General features: G+C 39.8%; 1 protein-coding gene across 4 annotated transcripts in view; it reads left to right on the forward strand.

The window, feature by feature from the left end:
* The window catches only part of LOC122159062 (gamma-secretase activating protein), a 45,902-nt gene that overhangs the window by 21,633 nt on the left and 8,191 nt on the right, over positions 1 to 16,078 (forward strand). For all 4 annotated transcript variants that reach the window (XR_006168376.1, XM_042816233.1, XM_042816235.1 and 1 more), the window contains 11 exons: positions 345 to 422; positions 850 to 942; positions 2,177 to 2,394; positions 2,702 to 2,771; positions 3,482 to 3,564; positions 4,207 to 4,260; positions 8,055 to 8,180; positions 8,593 to 8,648; positions 9,010 to 9,041; positions 11,396 to 11,457; positions 12,994 to 13,089. Coding sequence is in view for 3 of the 4 variants with exons in the window: in XM_042816233.1 (XP_042672167.1) it covers positions 345 to 422; positions 850 to 942; positions 2,177 to 2,394; positions 2,702 to 2,771; positions 3,482 to 3,564; positions 4,207 to 4,260; positions 8,055 to 8,180; positions 8,593 to 8,648; positions 9,010 to 9,041; positions 11,396 to 11,457; positions 12,994 to 13,089 (968 nt within the window). In the remaining variant the exon portion in view is untranslated. The remainder of the gene's footprint in view (positions 1 to 344; positions 423 to 849; positions 943 to 2,176; positions 2,395 to 2,701; positions 2,772 to 3,481; positions 3,565 to 4,206; positions 4,261 to 8,054; positions 8,181 to 8,592; positions 8,649 to 9,009; positions 9,042 to 11,395; positions 11,458 to 12,993; positions 13,090 to 16,078) is intronic.

A 16,078-nucleotide genomic window follows, 5' to 3' on the forward strand; every position in this document is an offset into this window, starting at 1 on the left:
GTGTTTTTATTGTTGTTGGGTTTTCTTTGTTTGCTGAGGGTGGTATCCTTACTCGGGTTTGCTCTGTGTTGGGATGGTTCTTCAAGCATGAGTATAGGCTGTGCATTGTGTGGCCAGTTTCCTCGCTCCAGAGAACTGTGTTGTGTGGGTGAATGTCTACTAAGAATACAGCAACTCTGTTTAGTATGAAGTAAATCCATCTGTGCAGAGAAGCCTGTAGAACAGTCTTAAAATATCGCTGTCTGGGTATATTGACTGCTGAAATTTTGATCTATGAAGTTCTATGTACTTGGCTGGTAACAGATGGTGTTTCTTGTTTCCATTTATTTATTTATTTTTCACAGGGTTTAGCAAAACTTTTACAGTTTCTTTAGAAAGACCAGAAACTCCTCAATTGAAGGAAGTGGCCTTTTTGAATCTTGGTAAGCTACTCATGTTACTTCCCTGCTTGTTATTGTCTGTCCCCAGTAGTGGAGACAAAGGAGTAAACTTTTTCTAGAAGGATTTTTCTTTCTTTCTGAAGTAGTTACATTACTCGGCATTTGATATTGCTCTACCTTACTGTTAGTTAGCAACTTCCTTTGAAACTGATGCAACCTCTGCTCAGGAGATCAGCTGCTGAGTTCTTGAGTGTCTTCAGCCTCTTGAAACCTCCCTTGGAAGTCTGAATGTATTGCTAGCATTTCCTGTGTTAATACAACAGCAGCTTCTAATTAATTTCTTTTGTATTTCCTAGATGTAATCAATCCATAAAGGAGAAATGGGCTAAGATGAGAATCAAGTGAAACATTCACTTATTTGCTTTAAGAAGCTAAGTGCTAAATTGACCACTGTGATTTCTTTAAATAGACTATTATGTGGCTGCTTATTTACCTGGACAGTTCCTGCACCTTCTGAATATTCAGCATCCTGACCTGCTGTGCTATAGTTTATTTCTGACAGGTATAGTACGACTGCTACGTGAAGTTTTATTGCATTAGAGGAAACTTATTAAAATCTCTTTATAGTGAAGTTGCATTTGGTCAAGGCTTGCTTTATTGCACAGTTCTGAAAGAGGGAGACTGGAAAACGACTGAGAGATGTTTTGCCACTTTCCATTTTAAAAAGTGTTTGTGAAAAGACACTTCATACTTCATGGATTACATACTTCTTGCTTATTATGAAATGGAAGGAGACCTTTCACTGAATTAGAAATTCTTTGCTTTAGTTGCGCAGTTTCCCTTCCCCCATCTTTGTACATGCTTCTCAGTCCTCTGCTGTTCTCAAATTTCACATGGAGATGTAAATTTGATTTTACATTTCCTTCCTCCAATTGAGTTGCTCTAAATGTGTGTGTTTGGAGGATGTGGGGAAAGGAAATCTGTGTTTCCTTCACCTGATCAGGCTGATGCAATTGGATTTAGAGTCTCATCTGAGGCATGTTATTTCATTTCCAATAAACAAATCTTTATGGGAAGTGGGTTATTTTTGGAAATGGAGGACTTTTGTTTGGAAACAGAAGCCCTTTCTTCTAGTTGGGTGAAGGAAAGGTAAGTAATGGGGACTGGCACAGGGGTATCACATGGAGCTAATACTTGTAAATACCTGATTAAAAACTATTCTGCTAGAGATGAGTACAAAGCATGACAATTGTGTGGTGGGCCCACTTCCTCTGATGAACAAGGCCTGTAAACGTACTTTATAGTGCTGTGTTGGTGAACCTTGGAGCTGGCATAAGTGAAGTGGCTTTGTCTGATGGTTCATTAAGTAATTGTAGTGCAGAACTTTTCAGTTCTGGCCATTGGGAGACATGGTAAGCAGTCCACCAGCACAAGGTTATATTATGATTCTGAATTTAGGCAGTTCTGAACTGTGCTTAAGTGCCAGTTCTACTGTATCCCTGTTAGTAACCCTGTGCTCTGTTCCGTTCTGTGTACTCTGATTTGTGTTATGACTGGGTTCTGAGCCTCAAATCTGTGCATCTCCACTTCAGCAATTAAATGTGGACTGGGCTCTTGATTTAGTTCCTTTACCGAGCCAGAACTATTCCATCTTCTCTCTAGAGCAATATCAGGCAATTGGAGCAAGAAGCAAACTGTTTCTTACTGTTGGGGATCTGGGAGTCTTGAGAGAAATAGTGGGAGCAGGCACATTTTATATTCTTAGTCCTTTTTCTTCTCAAACCTATGTTATACAGGTGAGGATGCAAGAATTGACATGTTGCCAAACTGCTCCATCCAGTCCCCACTTGTGTCAACAGTCTTGGATTGCGACGTAGGAAGAATGTATGCAGTGAGCATCAGTGACAGTGCCTTAATGAAGTTCCTGCAGAACAGCAAACGAGACAGTGAGAGGTTGGCAGCTCTGCATTGTGCTCTTCTATGTGTCAGAAGTACGACAAACTTGGAAATGAAGGTGGGAAAAGAATTTTTGCTGAGTTCTCGTAGTGACTGATGGTCTCATACTGAGCTTGGTCAGGGTTACGATATCAGTGAAAGAAGAAAAATTCTGATTCGTATGTGCTTTTTGCTGGTGGCAAAGGCTCATCACCCAGGCTACCCAAGGTGCTTTATTAGTCAAAGCTGACATAAAACGTTCGTCTTTATGTCATGACTTCATGCAAAGTGTTAGTAATGAAACCAAGGTTTCTGCAGTCCATTTTAAGTCCCTTACTTGGCTTAACAGAGAAATGTGAAAATTTCCTTTGTTCTCATTCTGACAGATTATTTGGTGGCTTTCTGAGAACCTATCAACGTGTCATTCTTTTGATCCTATTCAGGAATTTATCATTGGTAAGGTATTCCTTTTCCTGTATGTTAACTTTTCCTGCATAACCTAATTATGACTTAAGGAGAAGCCACAGTGCCATAAACTGACTCTCTTTGAACTTGTTTGTTATGATCTACATTAGCTGACCTGCATATTGTGGCGTTGGAGGCAATTTCAGTAGTCTAGAAGGTTATACATTCTCTCAAAATGAGAATGGTAGTATGACTTATAAAGTGCATTTTTCTGTCTAGTGATGCAAATAGATTTATCAAAATTTAAGGTTACTGGAGAGCAAATTCTCCATCTGGCTTATGTCTGATATCTGGGGTGTAAATAACTGGGATTGGAGAGGAGGAATAAATCTCTTCCAGCCCAGCCCAAACCGTTTTTTTTCATAAGGACTTGGCATATCATGGCGTTCTCCTGTAATAGCTGATTTGTCAGCCTATCTAGTGTGTACACTGTGTGCCTTGAGCCTACATGAAAAGAACCCCTGCAGTGCTGAGCTGTAGCCAAGCAGCTGACTGGGCCCTGCAGCCATCTGGACTTCCCTTCCTCCTTTTGTGCAGAGTGGGATGAGTTCCACCGTGAAGGAAACTGTTTCAGAGACGGCAGCAGGATTTGTCCCTAAACAAGTGTTACATAGATAAGGAACTGACTATGAAGCCTCTTCTTGATAACTGGTAGTTCATACAAATCTTCACCCTTCTATATCTTTTTACGTTGCGTTCAGCCTCCCTGTACTGCAGAATGTGTCCAGAAACCAGCAACCTGGATAAACTCTTGCCCTACACATCACTGCTTGACTGGACTGGGGTAAGACAACAGCTGGTGCTATAATAACTAGAGGAAGTTTGTTTTTTTCCTGCTTTAATAAAGCCTGTAATTTACTTGTATACATCACCTTTTCTTAGACGTGGTCTGAATTCACACCTGTGTTTTATGCACATTTTATATTGTCAAGTCTTAACCCCAGTGATGTTTTCCATGAATCCTGTATTTTGTCAACAAAAAACAGCATTTATGAAATGAGAGGAGCTGCCGTAATGGAATGGATAATTAAATGTATCAGTTTTCGTAATGAAATACTAATTTAGGGATGATTTTGTTAAGTTTATAATGAATACAAAACATGCTTGACCAGCAAAATCCTGAAGTTGCTTCCAAGGCAACCAGCATTGCTAGAGTTAAGATTCGTAACTTTAGGCAAGAGCAAATGACACAACAAATAAAAAAACTTGATTTTTTTTTGGTCTATAACTGTTCTAGTTTTATCTTTTTCTAGATGGGATGAATGAGAGACATATCTTCCTTTCTTCTTTTTGGCAAACTGAACGTACAGTTTTTGCTAACTAGATGATTTTGCAAAGAAAACAAGTATTTGGATATTCACTTGTATACCTTTACAACTGTATGTATTGTGTGAAATTATTTATATTTTATCATTTCTATTGGTAGGTTATCCCTGGAGTAGCATGTGCAACAGACATTATTTCTCTACCTGTGCTAGAGGTAAATTCTAGTACAAAACCACAGTTGCTCGTATTTGCAGGTTATGAGCTGCTTTTCTGGGGGGTGGGGAGGAAAAACGGATGATGGTGGTGGTGGTGGGTGTAGGCTAAACACTAATGAAGTAGTGTCACCACAGCCCTGTGCAAAAACAGAGGTGAGCAGAATCTTGCTGTTTGAAATGGCTTATATGTTTACTAAGATGTTGGTTAGCCTTACTGACCTTTGCTGGCTCAAAATGGTGGGGTTTTTTTACATGCCTATTCTAAATAAAAATTTTCCATTCCCCGGGGAAGGTTCTCCAAAAACTAGTCCTTTTTAAATTTAATTGATACCTCTTCATTTGTGACTTCATTAGATTGAGGCAACCTTGACACCATGAGTTTGTAGGATTACATAGCCCCACTTTGATATGCTGGAGGGTTAATTCATAGCGCTGCTGTTGGTACCAGTGGTTCATGACCTGACTTTTTGTCCAAAGCATCCTGTGATTGCAGTGATGTCAGGGCTTTGGCTATCTGAATCTAAACAAATTCCTGCACTGTGTGGAAATGGTGCTGAGCTGGATGGGGAGAGCACATGCTGTAAGTGTAGGAAACTCTATTTTCCATTGAAAACAAGATGAATGATTCTTCCTGTCTTCCATTCCACTCCCTCAGATCCATTTTGGAGAAACATTTGAAATCTTCTTAAGTGCTCTTGCAATTAGCTCAAAAAGCTTAAATTTTCATAATATCTTTTAAAATTGGTGAAATTACCCCCCTACTCACTCACTCTTCAACAGTGCCACAGAGATCCTGCTGCAGATTCCTGTGACTGCTATCAGGGAATTGGGCATTGTGTGCTTTGCTTGAGAAGGCTGCCCTGAGAGGTGGGTCACCTGGGGGAATCAGATCTTGGGAAATTTTGTTTCTAGATAATCCCTGTCAGTTGCTGAGGCCAAAGTTAGTATGTGTTTAATTTGCCTGAGATTGAACCTCAAGCCCCTGGGGGCAAATGCCTTTAGCAGCTATACTTCCTGATTGTGGAACTCATTTCCTATGTGTCTGAAACCTAAACAGATTTAAAAGGTCAGAGTTGAACTAAAGACAGATATTTCCTGCTATTTCTGACTGCAAATTGCTCTGTCTACTAAGTCCAAGTATGGTAGTACACACGACAAGGCTTAATGCTTTGGCTGCATTGTATTCCAGAGCCACCATAGCTGGTGGGTTCACTTAGTCATTGTCAGAAGTCAGGTGTTGCTGATGAATCTGGTTCTATACAAGTATTATTTCTTTCATAGCAGGTCTTCTGGTATTGCAGAGAAACAGTGATGAATTATTGACCTGAAAAGCTCTTTAGCGTCCTCAAGCCCATGAATTGTTGAGAGCCTTTGGGTGGTTTATGTTAATATTCACAACAAAAAAGTTTTGTTATTTGGATGAAGGTGTTTTTTATCACTAAGTTCCTGTTCAGCGAGTGATAAGGAGATCAGGGGAGTTGGAGTAGGTGACCTTTTATGGTCTCTTCCAACACAAATGATTCTGTGATTCTAATGGGGTGACAGTCAGAATAAGATTGTCAGAAAGCTTTACATAAGGATTATAATTAATACAAGCCTGATATTTAACTTTGAGCACAGAAACCACGCTTAAAGGAGTGCAAGTAGGCTTTATGAGAAGGGGGAAAGAAATGGGTGGGAGAAAGAAGGGAAGAAAATGGAGGAAGTCTAGAAGAATACAGATGTATTGTGCAAGCAGTTGTCACAGAGATCAGAGCAGGCTGAGCTGAGCCACAGAGGCTAAGAGTGAAGCTTCGTAGTGTAGCTGTCTGTGCAGTTAAATGATAAGTTATGTGGCTCGGAGTGCCTTTGCTGCTAGCCAGAAGTGTCCATGCAGTTCCTCAGGAGAACACATGTGCCTCGTAGAGGTCATTGGTATCTTTCAGCCCTTCACTGATGTACAGTAGACTGCTGTCTCCAGCTGAAGCAGCACTGCTTATAAAAAGGCTTCATGGAAGTTTTTCATGGATTGCAAACTGGAAAGACCTGACTAACTTCTGATAGTACAGTGTCTTCAAGGTGTTCATAGGTATTAACTCAGACTCTTGAGATGTCTGCAAAATAAGTACCATCCAAGACAAAGGGGGGGGACCTTCTCTTTCCAGCTTCTGGACTGATGATCCTCAAGAACGAACAGATTTAAAATAATCTTGTATTTTAAACTTTTTGTCTCTTTAATAAGATCTAATACAGTGTAGGTTTTCAGTGGTGTCTGTTTTTAATTCCAAAGTTTACCACTTCCTGTTGCAGAGTCAGTGTATTAAAGAAATACACTGTATTACTTCCCGCCCCCATCACACATCAAATAAAATTCACCGTGGTCTGAAAGCAGTTTTGCTGTGGTGCTGCTGTTGCAATTGCATGAATTGGTCACTAGATGATATCCTTACACTGTATTCTTGATGTTTGTCTAATTTTGAGAGGTAGCACAGGCAAGATGCTGCTGTAGGAGGTTGAAGAGCTGATAGTTGCCTCCATCACGGTGAACACGTGGTGCCATATGCATGCCCAGTTTTCAGCTGCTTAGTATAACATAGAGCAAAAAGTACATTTATTTTTCTGCTGCATTTACAACAATAAAACAACAGTTAGCTCTGTGGCAGCAAGAGAGAAGCAGCTAGCAGAATTGAATCTCTGCATTTAATTTTCCTTGGCTAATTGTGTTTCATAGTAGGAAGTGGTTTGAAGGGCTTTTGAGGTTTTTTTCTAAGGTTATTGTAATTGCTGAAAACTGGAGGAGAGAGCAAAATCCAGTATGCTATCTCAAGTCAGATGAATATTGAGGACTATGTAGTTTTAAAAACCTTTCTGCCTTCAAATGTCAATACTGTAATATGTGTATTGAGGAGATAAATGTGTTTAAAAGGGGCAAGAACTGTTGGTATGATCAGTTGTTTTAAAAAACTGCCACAAAGAAGTGCCTTAATCTCATCTCTTCCTCAGTGATGACCACATTGCTCTTGCTTAATAAACAGTGGCCTCAATCTTTATGCCCAGTCAGTAACTGGCTCAGGAAGACAGTGTGGGTTTATTTAGGGTTTTTTTTTTTTTTTTTTTTTTCCTCCTCTTTGTTTACAGTTTAAATTAATTCCAGCCTTATTGTCAAAGGCTTTGGAATTGCTGTGGAAATGTTGGGATTTTGTTTCTTTTCTGAGGATAAGGCTCTGTTACTTGAGGCTGGCGAATGGGAGTTGGCAATTGAAGTATTTGAGCAAACTGAAGACAGTGGAAGCCTCCATCCAGATGCCAGAGTCATGGAACAGAAACCCAGAGTGGGGCTTATTTGACCAAATGTAAACACTCCTGTTCTGAGTCAGGTGCCTAAGGCTCCTTTTACAGTCAAGTGAAACTCTGGACAGTAGAGCCAATGTAATCTGTGGTGCAGTTCTTCCCACCCAAAACCAGCCATCAGAAGTATGTCAGATGAAATCGGACCTAGAAGTACCCATGTCTTCCCAGGAACTTAATAGAATTCTAAGGCATTGCACAAATATGTGCATTGCAGGCATGAGCTCAAGTAGATAAGTACTACTTGTGCTGTCAAATTAAGGAAATAAAACTATTGGAAAAAAATAATGCAGCTGATTTTGTTTTTAATTTTTTTTTCATTTCAGTTGCAGTGAAGCTACATTTATTGCAGTTCTTTCCCATTACTTTGTGGGATAGCCATTAGATATTTGTAATAATTTCAAATATTTCTAACAGATATTTCTAACAGTGCATGTATTTATGTTTTCCCTGCAATATTTTGCAGATCCAAAACTCTAAAGGCTTCTGGGAAAAACTCGACTCAAACTTGGAGAGTGTGAAGTATGCAGAGCCACACTTGCATTACCGCAATAATGTGCTCAGGAGGGAATGGCGTAGTCTCTCAGAAGAGGTAAATACGTGTGCACTGAAGCAGTCTCCAGAGCTGCTGCTGAAGAGTGGATGTTTTAAACCCAAAGACGGAAAGGTTTTTTGTTTTTTACTGCAGGGATAAAGTTATGGAAATCTGATCATGAGAAGTGCAAAGACTTGCAATCATTTACTTATAAGGTGGTTGCCTGTAGCTCTGACTTTGTGAAATCAATGCGAGAAAGTAAACCAAAGCAGAACCTAGAATACCTGTGTTGTTAGGTGGGTCAGTTATGTGTGTCTGTGGGCATCGGTATTTGGGAGGTGGGCTGAAGAATCACTAACTGTTATTTCCATTTAAAATGACAGCGTCATTTCTTGTGTGCATTTTATCAGGAAATATTTTAATTGACCTACTTAATTTGTTTTGGGATTTTTATTTATTTATAAAACAGCCAGAAGAGAGAAGAGCCTCAGCATATTTAAGGAATATATTTGAAAACGCCAAAAAGTAGGTATTGTTTTGTATATTTACTCCTTCTTACTTTGTTGAAATGTAGTGAAGGGTTTAGATGTGTCATTTAAATAGCTGATCTGGTATCTGATCAGATATCTTGCTCCGAAGATGAGTGTCCAGCTGAAGATCATTTATAACAGTCCTTGTAGTTGCTGCAGGATAATCTGAAATATCTAGGCTTTTAGATAGGCTTTTAGAGCTCAGGAATTTACTGTAAATGTGACCAAATGTAGATTTCTTTAATTTCATTAGCTACCTTTGAATGACCAAAGGGTTGTTTAAGCTTTTTAATGTCCTTACAAAACACTTTAGAGTAATGGTTGTGAAATAAACTGATTTTTGTTTCAAACCCCAGGGTGCTTTCTCATCTGGATGCTTGGGACTCTGGTAAGTAAAACTTTTGTAGGCCTTAGCTCTAGTGTTTGTTAGGATATTTCCATCTAGCTGTTGTCAGCTAAAAGTAAATAGTGTGTGTTGCCAGAGTTTGAGCCATTAGTATGAGCAGCTGTTAAATAAACATTACTATAAAGCTTTCCTCTAAGGTTGTGTACTATCTAGAAAACCTTTCTAGTTAGGTTCTTCTTTCATAGTGAATCTAGCTTAATATAAGCAGTAAGCCCTTGTTTGTCTAAGAATTTCTTCTCCAGAATTTTTCTGCGAGTATCAGTGATACGATGTTACTGTTGTATCTTGTCCACTTAAAGCTGCCTTCACAAATATGGAATTTGTGTATGGTAGGAAAATGTGGCTGGTGAAAGTCACAATGTGAAGAATGGAGGCATGTAATGGACTTGCCTAGGCCAGGAACAACTGAGATTATAAGTGATATTCAATTCCTCTATCACAAATGAGGAAAACTAAATTTAGTGGCAAATCATGTTACTGATCTAAGTGTTGATCAAATATTTTATTGCAAAGAATTTTCACTGTGTTCATTGCCAGCCCCTAGCACTTGTCATTTGTGCTGCTGCTGATTATTGCAGTGAGCTCTGATTTTTAGGGCCCTGTATCAACATGTTGAAACTACTGGCATGTTTTCTAAAGGTGCATATTGATAATGATGTTCAGCTGTTTATAAAGAATTTCTAGGTAGTTGCCAACAAGTAATAAGCATCAGTGTAGTGCATCTTGCGTGTAGATCATCCTTCAGGTCCTTTAAAAATAAAGCAATGGAAGTCTTTTAAAGTGAAATAAATGTCTTTCAGGGTGAGCAGAGATAAGTAGAAAGGGCTTTATAAAATTTAGCTGTTCTCTAAAATACTGACTTGATTTTATGTTATGTGGTGAAATAGGAGTTTGTTTCTCTTCCTTTGCTTTCAGTACAGGAAGAGCTGATGAGGAAATCTAGAGTATTAAATTTCAGTAGTTATTATAATCTCCTTCTGTGTAGTTGGAGGGTTGTGTTCCTTAGTGGTCTGCAAAAGGAGAATCTCAACAGACTTAAAAGATGGGCCTGGGTAAACCTAAGGAGGTTCAACACAGCGAAATGCAAGGTTTTGCACTTGGGCTGGAGGAATCCCAGGCATCCATACAGACTGAAAGGAGCGTCCTTGAGAGCAGCCTTGTGGAGAAGGACCTGGGGGTCCTGATGGATGAAAAGCTTAACATGAGCCAGCAGTGTGCTCTTGCAGCTCAGAAAGCAAGTGGTATCCTGGGCTCCATCAGAAGAGGGGTGGCCAGCAGGGACAGGGAGGTGGTTGTCCCCCTCTACTCTGCTCTTGTGAGGCCCCATCTGGAGTACTGTGTCCAGGTCTGGAGCCCTCAGTACAAGAAAGACAGGGAGCTGTTAGAGTCTAGAAGAGGGCCACAAAGATGGTCAGAGGGCTGGAGCACCTTCCCTACAAAAACAGGCTGAGGGAGCTGGGCTTGTTCAGCCTGGAGAAAAGAAGGCTGCAGGGCGACCTCACTGCAGTCTTTCAGTACTTAAAGAGAGCCTATAAACAGGAGGGGAATCAACTCTTTGAAAGGGTTGATAACTGCAGGACAAGGGGAAATGGTTTGAAGTTGAGGGAGGGAAGATTTAGGTTGGATGTCAGGGGGAAGTTCTTTACAGAGAGAGTGGTGAGGTGCAGGCACAGGCTGCCCAGAGAGGCTGTGGATGCCCCGTCCCTGGAGGTGTTCAAGGCCAGACAGGATGGGGCCCTGGGCAGCCTGGTCTGGTATTAAATGTGAAGATTGGTGGCCCTGCATGTAGCGGGGGGGTTGGAGATTCATGATCCTTGAGCTCCTTCCAACCTGGGCCATTCTGTGATTCTGATTCTGTGAAATCTGAGTAACGAAAGCAACTGTGGGAGAGAACCAGGCAAGTGGGAGGTGATTCTGTGGTGTTTCTACTTTCTGTCTATCCCTTTCCTTAGAAAACCTATGCAGCTCTTTTGCCTTTTATTAGTAAATGACAAGGTCTAAACAATGTATGCATTTGCACTGTGTGGCTGGGAGATTCTCTTTGTATTCCTTCTATACAAAATCACCACAGTATAATGCGTCTCCCATAAATATCAAAGAAAAGAGTAATGACAATGAAGTGTAAAACAGTTTGACAGCTTGTGTTCCTCCATGCTCATTGTTAAGTGCAAAGATGGCAAATAAAGGGTTATGTTCCATTGCTTGGTTTTCTCTTATGAAGTCCTTGATTCTGTCACTGTGTTAGTTCTGTATGTGAGTAGATATGTTAATAGAAGGTGGAGATTTGCATTTCTCAGCATTGTGCCCTTGAATGACTGTTGCTCTGTTTATTTCAGAGGAAAGACTGGTACCTCTCTTTCAAGAGGAAGATTATCAGCAGCAATTACTAATGGGATTGGTATGTGCTTTTGTCACAGTGTGCACTAGGGGACGCACAACCTCAAAAAGTGTAAAGAGTGAGATAATCAGTTCCAGTGCTGAGTGGAAGCTCACTCAGAGCAGCAAGGGGACAAAAGCAGTGTTTCCTAAGTTCTGGAGTTCTTCATCGTGATATCACAATGTGATCTTAATAGGTCCTGGTATCATTAGGCATAAGGGAATAACAGGAATGGAAAGTTGATCTGTCCAAGTGGTTTTCTCCACTACAACTTTTTTTTTTAAACTGTTTTTCAGTACCCCTGAATTTCATCTTAATCTGTCAATTATTTTGGGACTACTTCACATCATTCTAACTTTCTCCACCTTCTACTTCCCTCAAAAATAGACAGACCTTGCTTCTCGACACCTTTTAACTGTCTCCCTTTCCTTCTGCCTCACTATAGGACTGCTATGGCTATTCCGAGGTCACTCCTCTTTTGATGTTCTTTTTTTTCCCCCCTGCTGATCTTCACTGAGTATCTACTATCTTTATGCTTCTGGTACTAAATCCTTTCTTACATCGCCACCTATCCTCCCTCTGTTTAAATATGCATCTTTTCTTATCTCTTGCTGTCAGATCTAAATACAGCTCCTCAGCTTGCATTGGAAAGTCTTCACATATGAAGAGTGTATCAACACTGTTCTGTCAGTCCAAATCTAAGGCAAGTTCTCATTCTTTGCAGTCTTGCTATCTTTTTTTCCCAAGTTTTGCCTCTCATCTTCTGAAATTTCTCTACATCTCTTACCTTAAGTAAATTCAGTGAGATCCAAAAAAGCAGATCATCGCTGTCCTTTGTGCTTTCCTGCCAACTGTATTGTTTTCTTGACATGTGGAGATTAATCTACTTGAAAATTCCTGAAGTCTGAGATTTTATTTACCTCAGTTTTTCTCTGAGCTTTGGGGGGGGCGGGGCGGGAAAGCACTTTGTTGTAATTCTCAGCAAAGAACTGCATAATGAACAGGCTGTGTGAGGTCAGAGGATTTCAGAAAGGACAGGGTAGGTAGTGGCATGGACTGTATGGTAGCAAGTAGCTGATTTTAAACACTTTGCAATGAATATTTAACCTGAAGTTGTCATTATTCACTCATGTTCTAAGTCATGTTCCATCACTGCTAGCACAAATTTTACTTGTGCTGGCTTTCTCTATTGTAAAATCCCTCAGATTTACTCATATGTAATAAATACAAGTCAATGTTGGTGTTAAAATCTTTATTTCACCCTGTTTCCTTGGTTTGATTCAGAGAGATTTAAGAAGTGTTAGCTTTCTCTCTTCAGCATCATTGACAGTAGCACCCATTTTCCTGAATTTACACCAAGTAACCGTATTGAATATTTAGATCTGCTATTGACTTTGAAACCCCAAATTCTCACACAATCTTGCCAGTCCAAGCTGGAATTTTGTCACAGGAAGAGGGTTGTGCACGTTGCTGCTGGTAAGGCCCTGCAAATGGTGGAGCTTTTGCATCTTTTTGAAGAGACCACAAGGACACTGAATTGTTGGCTTCTTTTCCTAGATGTTTGCTCAGCTAAAGGATCATCTTATGAGACATCTGCAGTATGTAGGAAAAAAGAAGATTGACCAAATAGTGCTGGATTATGTTTCAAACCTGGTTAGTTTTATTTTGCTGTTATTGGTGTGAGCAAACATATTGCTGGGTGGGGAAGTGTGGTGTTGGATATGTGCTGTGTGTGTTTTGTATGTTTTAGTGGGAGAGGGTTGTTTCTAAAGATGTTAAACCATATTTTTTTTTTTTGCTCAGTAATGTGTATGTTGATAAGGTAAATAATACTTAAAACTAAAAAAGAGTTGTTTTGGACTCTCAGGATACGAAAGAAAATTTCCTTTACGGATTGTAGAAATACGGTTTGCTCCTGGAAGTGAAAATCTGAATTCATCCTGAAAGTTGGAAGAATGGTCTTTGGATTCTTTTCAGTTCTTAGGCAGTACATTGATGCATACTTTAAGAAATTAAAATGTGATCAAGGGAAATAGAAATTAGGAAAAAAGTTTCATTTTGATATGAAATGAGAGTTAATTATTGCTGTTCCTGCCTATTGGCTTCATTGGGCTTTTTGTGTAGCAGATCCATTTTGCCTGAATCCATAAGAATTATGTTGAAAACTTCCTTTCCAGATTCTCTGTTTTTCATTATGTTAAGAGAAACTTAAGAAAAAAAGGTGTAAAAACTGTTGTGCATAGAAATTATCATACCTGTTTTTATCTGTCTCAGCATCAAATCCCTTAAGTACGCAATGCAGAATCCGTAAGAGTTCATCTGGCAGCAGGGAAATCATGTTCTTTGTCTTCTTGCTAGTCCCGTCACCAGATTCAGAATTTGATCCATGCAGCTCAGGAAACTTTCAGGATGTGGTGCCTGCATCTTTTGTGAAGTCCTTTGCAGATCAGTTCTGTTGTGAATGTTCTCTGAACCGCAGCAAGTTCTGCTGGGATTACTGGCTTTTTTTTATTCAGGCCTTGCTCTAGAGCTTTCCAATCACCAGAATATATTTTCCCTGTCTTTATAGGAAAAAAGAAAAACCTAGTGACTGGTAAAAATAGGAACAGGGCAGCTTGAACAAAAGCTTCGTGGCTGATAGCGGTGCTGAAAGAAGCAGAACTGAAATGCTTATTCTCCTTTCATTTGGTTTTCAGTTATCATTTGTTTGTTATTTATCTAAAGTAAAATAAAATAAAAAGCACAGAACCTACTGAAATACTTTAACAACCTTGATCTGCTAGACAAAATTATTGTAGACTGAATCTTACAGTCAAAACAAATCTCAGCCCTTCACACCCCCACCATCATTAAAATCTTAGGATTAATATTTTTTCTTTTCTTTTAAATTTCTCTTACAGCAAGAATTCTTTCATTTCCATTACAGACTACTTATCCTTAGAAAAACTGCTATAAACAAAGATCATATGTCTCTCAAAATTACTTCTGGCCTTTGGTGGGTACGTGTTGCTGGGTGCTCTTTTGACATCTTTAAAAATCATTTAATTGTTCCTCACACCCAAGGGTGAAACTGTATCCTACCTTTTGGGAAGTTCTTTTGGGAAATGGATTATTTTGATTCTTTCTAGTTTTCTATAACCTCAGCAGTGTGTAGCTGAGCCAAGGACGCAGGAAGAGATGTGAAAAAAGATTTACTCATCTGTTTGCTTTCGCAAAGGAAGCATAGTGATCAGACAGCCTACTGACACGGAAAAAATGGATCAGGATAAACTCTGTCTCTGTAAGTCTTTGCAGTGGGTACACCTCTTTAGTAGATAAGCAGCCACAGACATCAGATGTGTTCTCAACTGCAGACAAATAATAGGAAGACATTTGTATTTGATTGTTCTCTGAAGAACATCTGCTTCGTATTCCCTTCCCAGGAAAGGGGATCTAGAAAACAGCAAGACCTTATTTTTCTCCCTTTTCTCCTTTGCTCCTGATCCTTCTCTTTTAGTCACCATGTCTTTTCTGTAGAAACAGAGTTGAGAGAAAAAGAGTTGAGGATTTGTTTTTTTCAAATGACTTCAGTGAAACTTCCCTTCACTCAGCACCTTTACCTGAAAATGTAAACGTTCAAGATAGCAAAGTACTTTGCAAATGTCAGCTAAGGGCCTGCTGTGTGCCCAGTCTCATTGTTGATCGTGGTTTCTCTTGCTAGTTTTGAGTAGATAAAGGGAAATGGCTTCTGATACTTGGCTCTTGTTGTACCTCCTTACTGAATGAAAAATGGTTTTGCCATGAAGGCTTTGGTTTAGCTTCATTTTGTTCCTCCAGAGACTTGCTGCTGGCTCTCAACAGGAGGTTGCCTGCATTCCTTATTTAAAAGAGACGTTTCCTTTCTCGTATGTGCTTGTGGGTAGTATGCTGAAAACTGTTCAGGATATGCCTTCTTGTGAGCTGTGCTCTTGGTGAGGTTGTCATGTCACAAGTTCTTAGTGCTTAAGATTTAAGTAATAAATGTAATAAGAAGGTTGGCTATGATTTTAAAAGATGCTTTCTTTCTGTACACTGCAAAAGCTAGGTGATTGGCTGTGTCCTAAAGCAAACGGTGAAAATAATTTTGTTACACAAATAATGAATGAGTCTGGTGTTTAAGAAGCTTTTCCTCCACCTCAGATATTTATCTTCAGATCCATTTGAAAATGCAACAGAGGCCTTTGCTGCACTCTGTGCTGGCTGGAGAGGCAAGTCATTTTGGCAGCAGGTGTGGTTCTGATGATCCTTGTCTGAAAAGTGGAAATCACTTATTTCCTGGAAAATGAGTGGAGAGAACCTGCTGTTCTCCAGGGATATTAAATGGAAGCTTTCCATGGCCTCCAGAAACCAAGTACGGAAAGTATCAGGTGTTTGTTCTAAGACAGCCACCTCGTTACCTGCTGTGCAAGGCTAGATGAAGTCCTGAAGGGTGGAGGGAAAAGGTGCTGAGTTTTCTGGCCAGTGCTGCAGAGGAGAGCACTTGAAAGTGGTAGTGAAGAGCAGTGTTCCTACTCTGATACTGACTTCTCTTATGTGTCTGCGCACCATCTTGGTCAGAGCCTGTGACAAGTTAGAGACAAGTTAGAAGGAAAACAAAACAAAGCAAAACAAACAAACAAACAAA

Source organism: Centrocercus urophasianus, unplaced genomic scaffold (assembly GCF_019232065.1).
Source record: "Centrocercus urophasianus isolate 14NV4802_14NV808 unplaced genomic scaffold, USGS_Curo_1.0 seq_15, whole genome shotgun sequence".
Classification (NCBI taxonomy): Eukaryota; Metazoa; Chordata; class Aves; order Galliformes; family Phasianidae; genus Centrocercus; species Centrocercus urophasianus.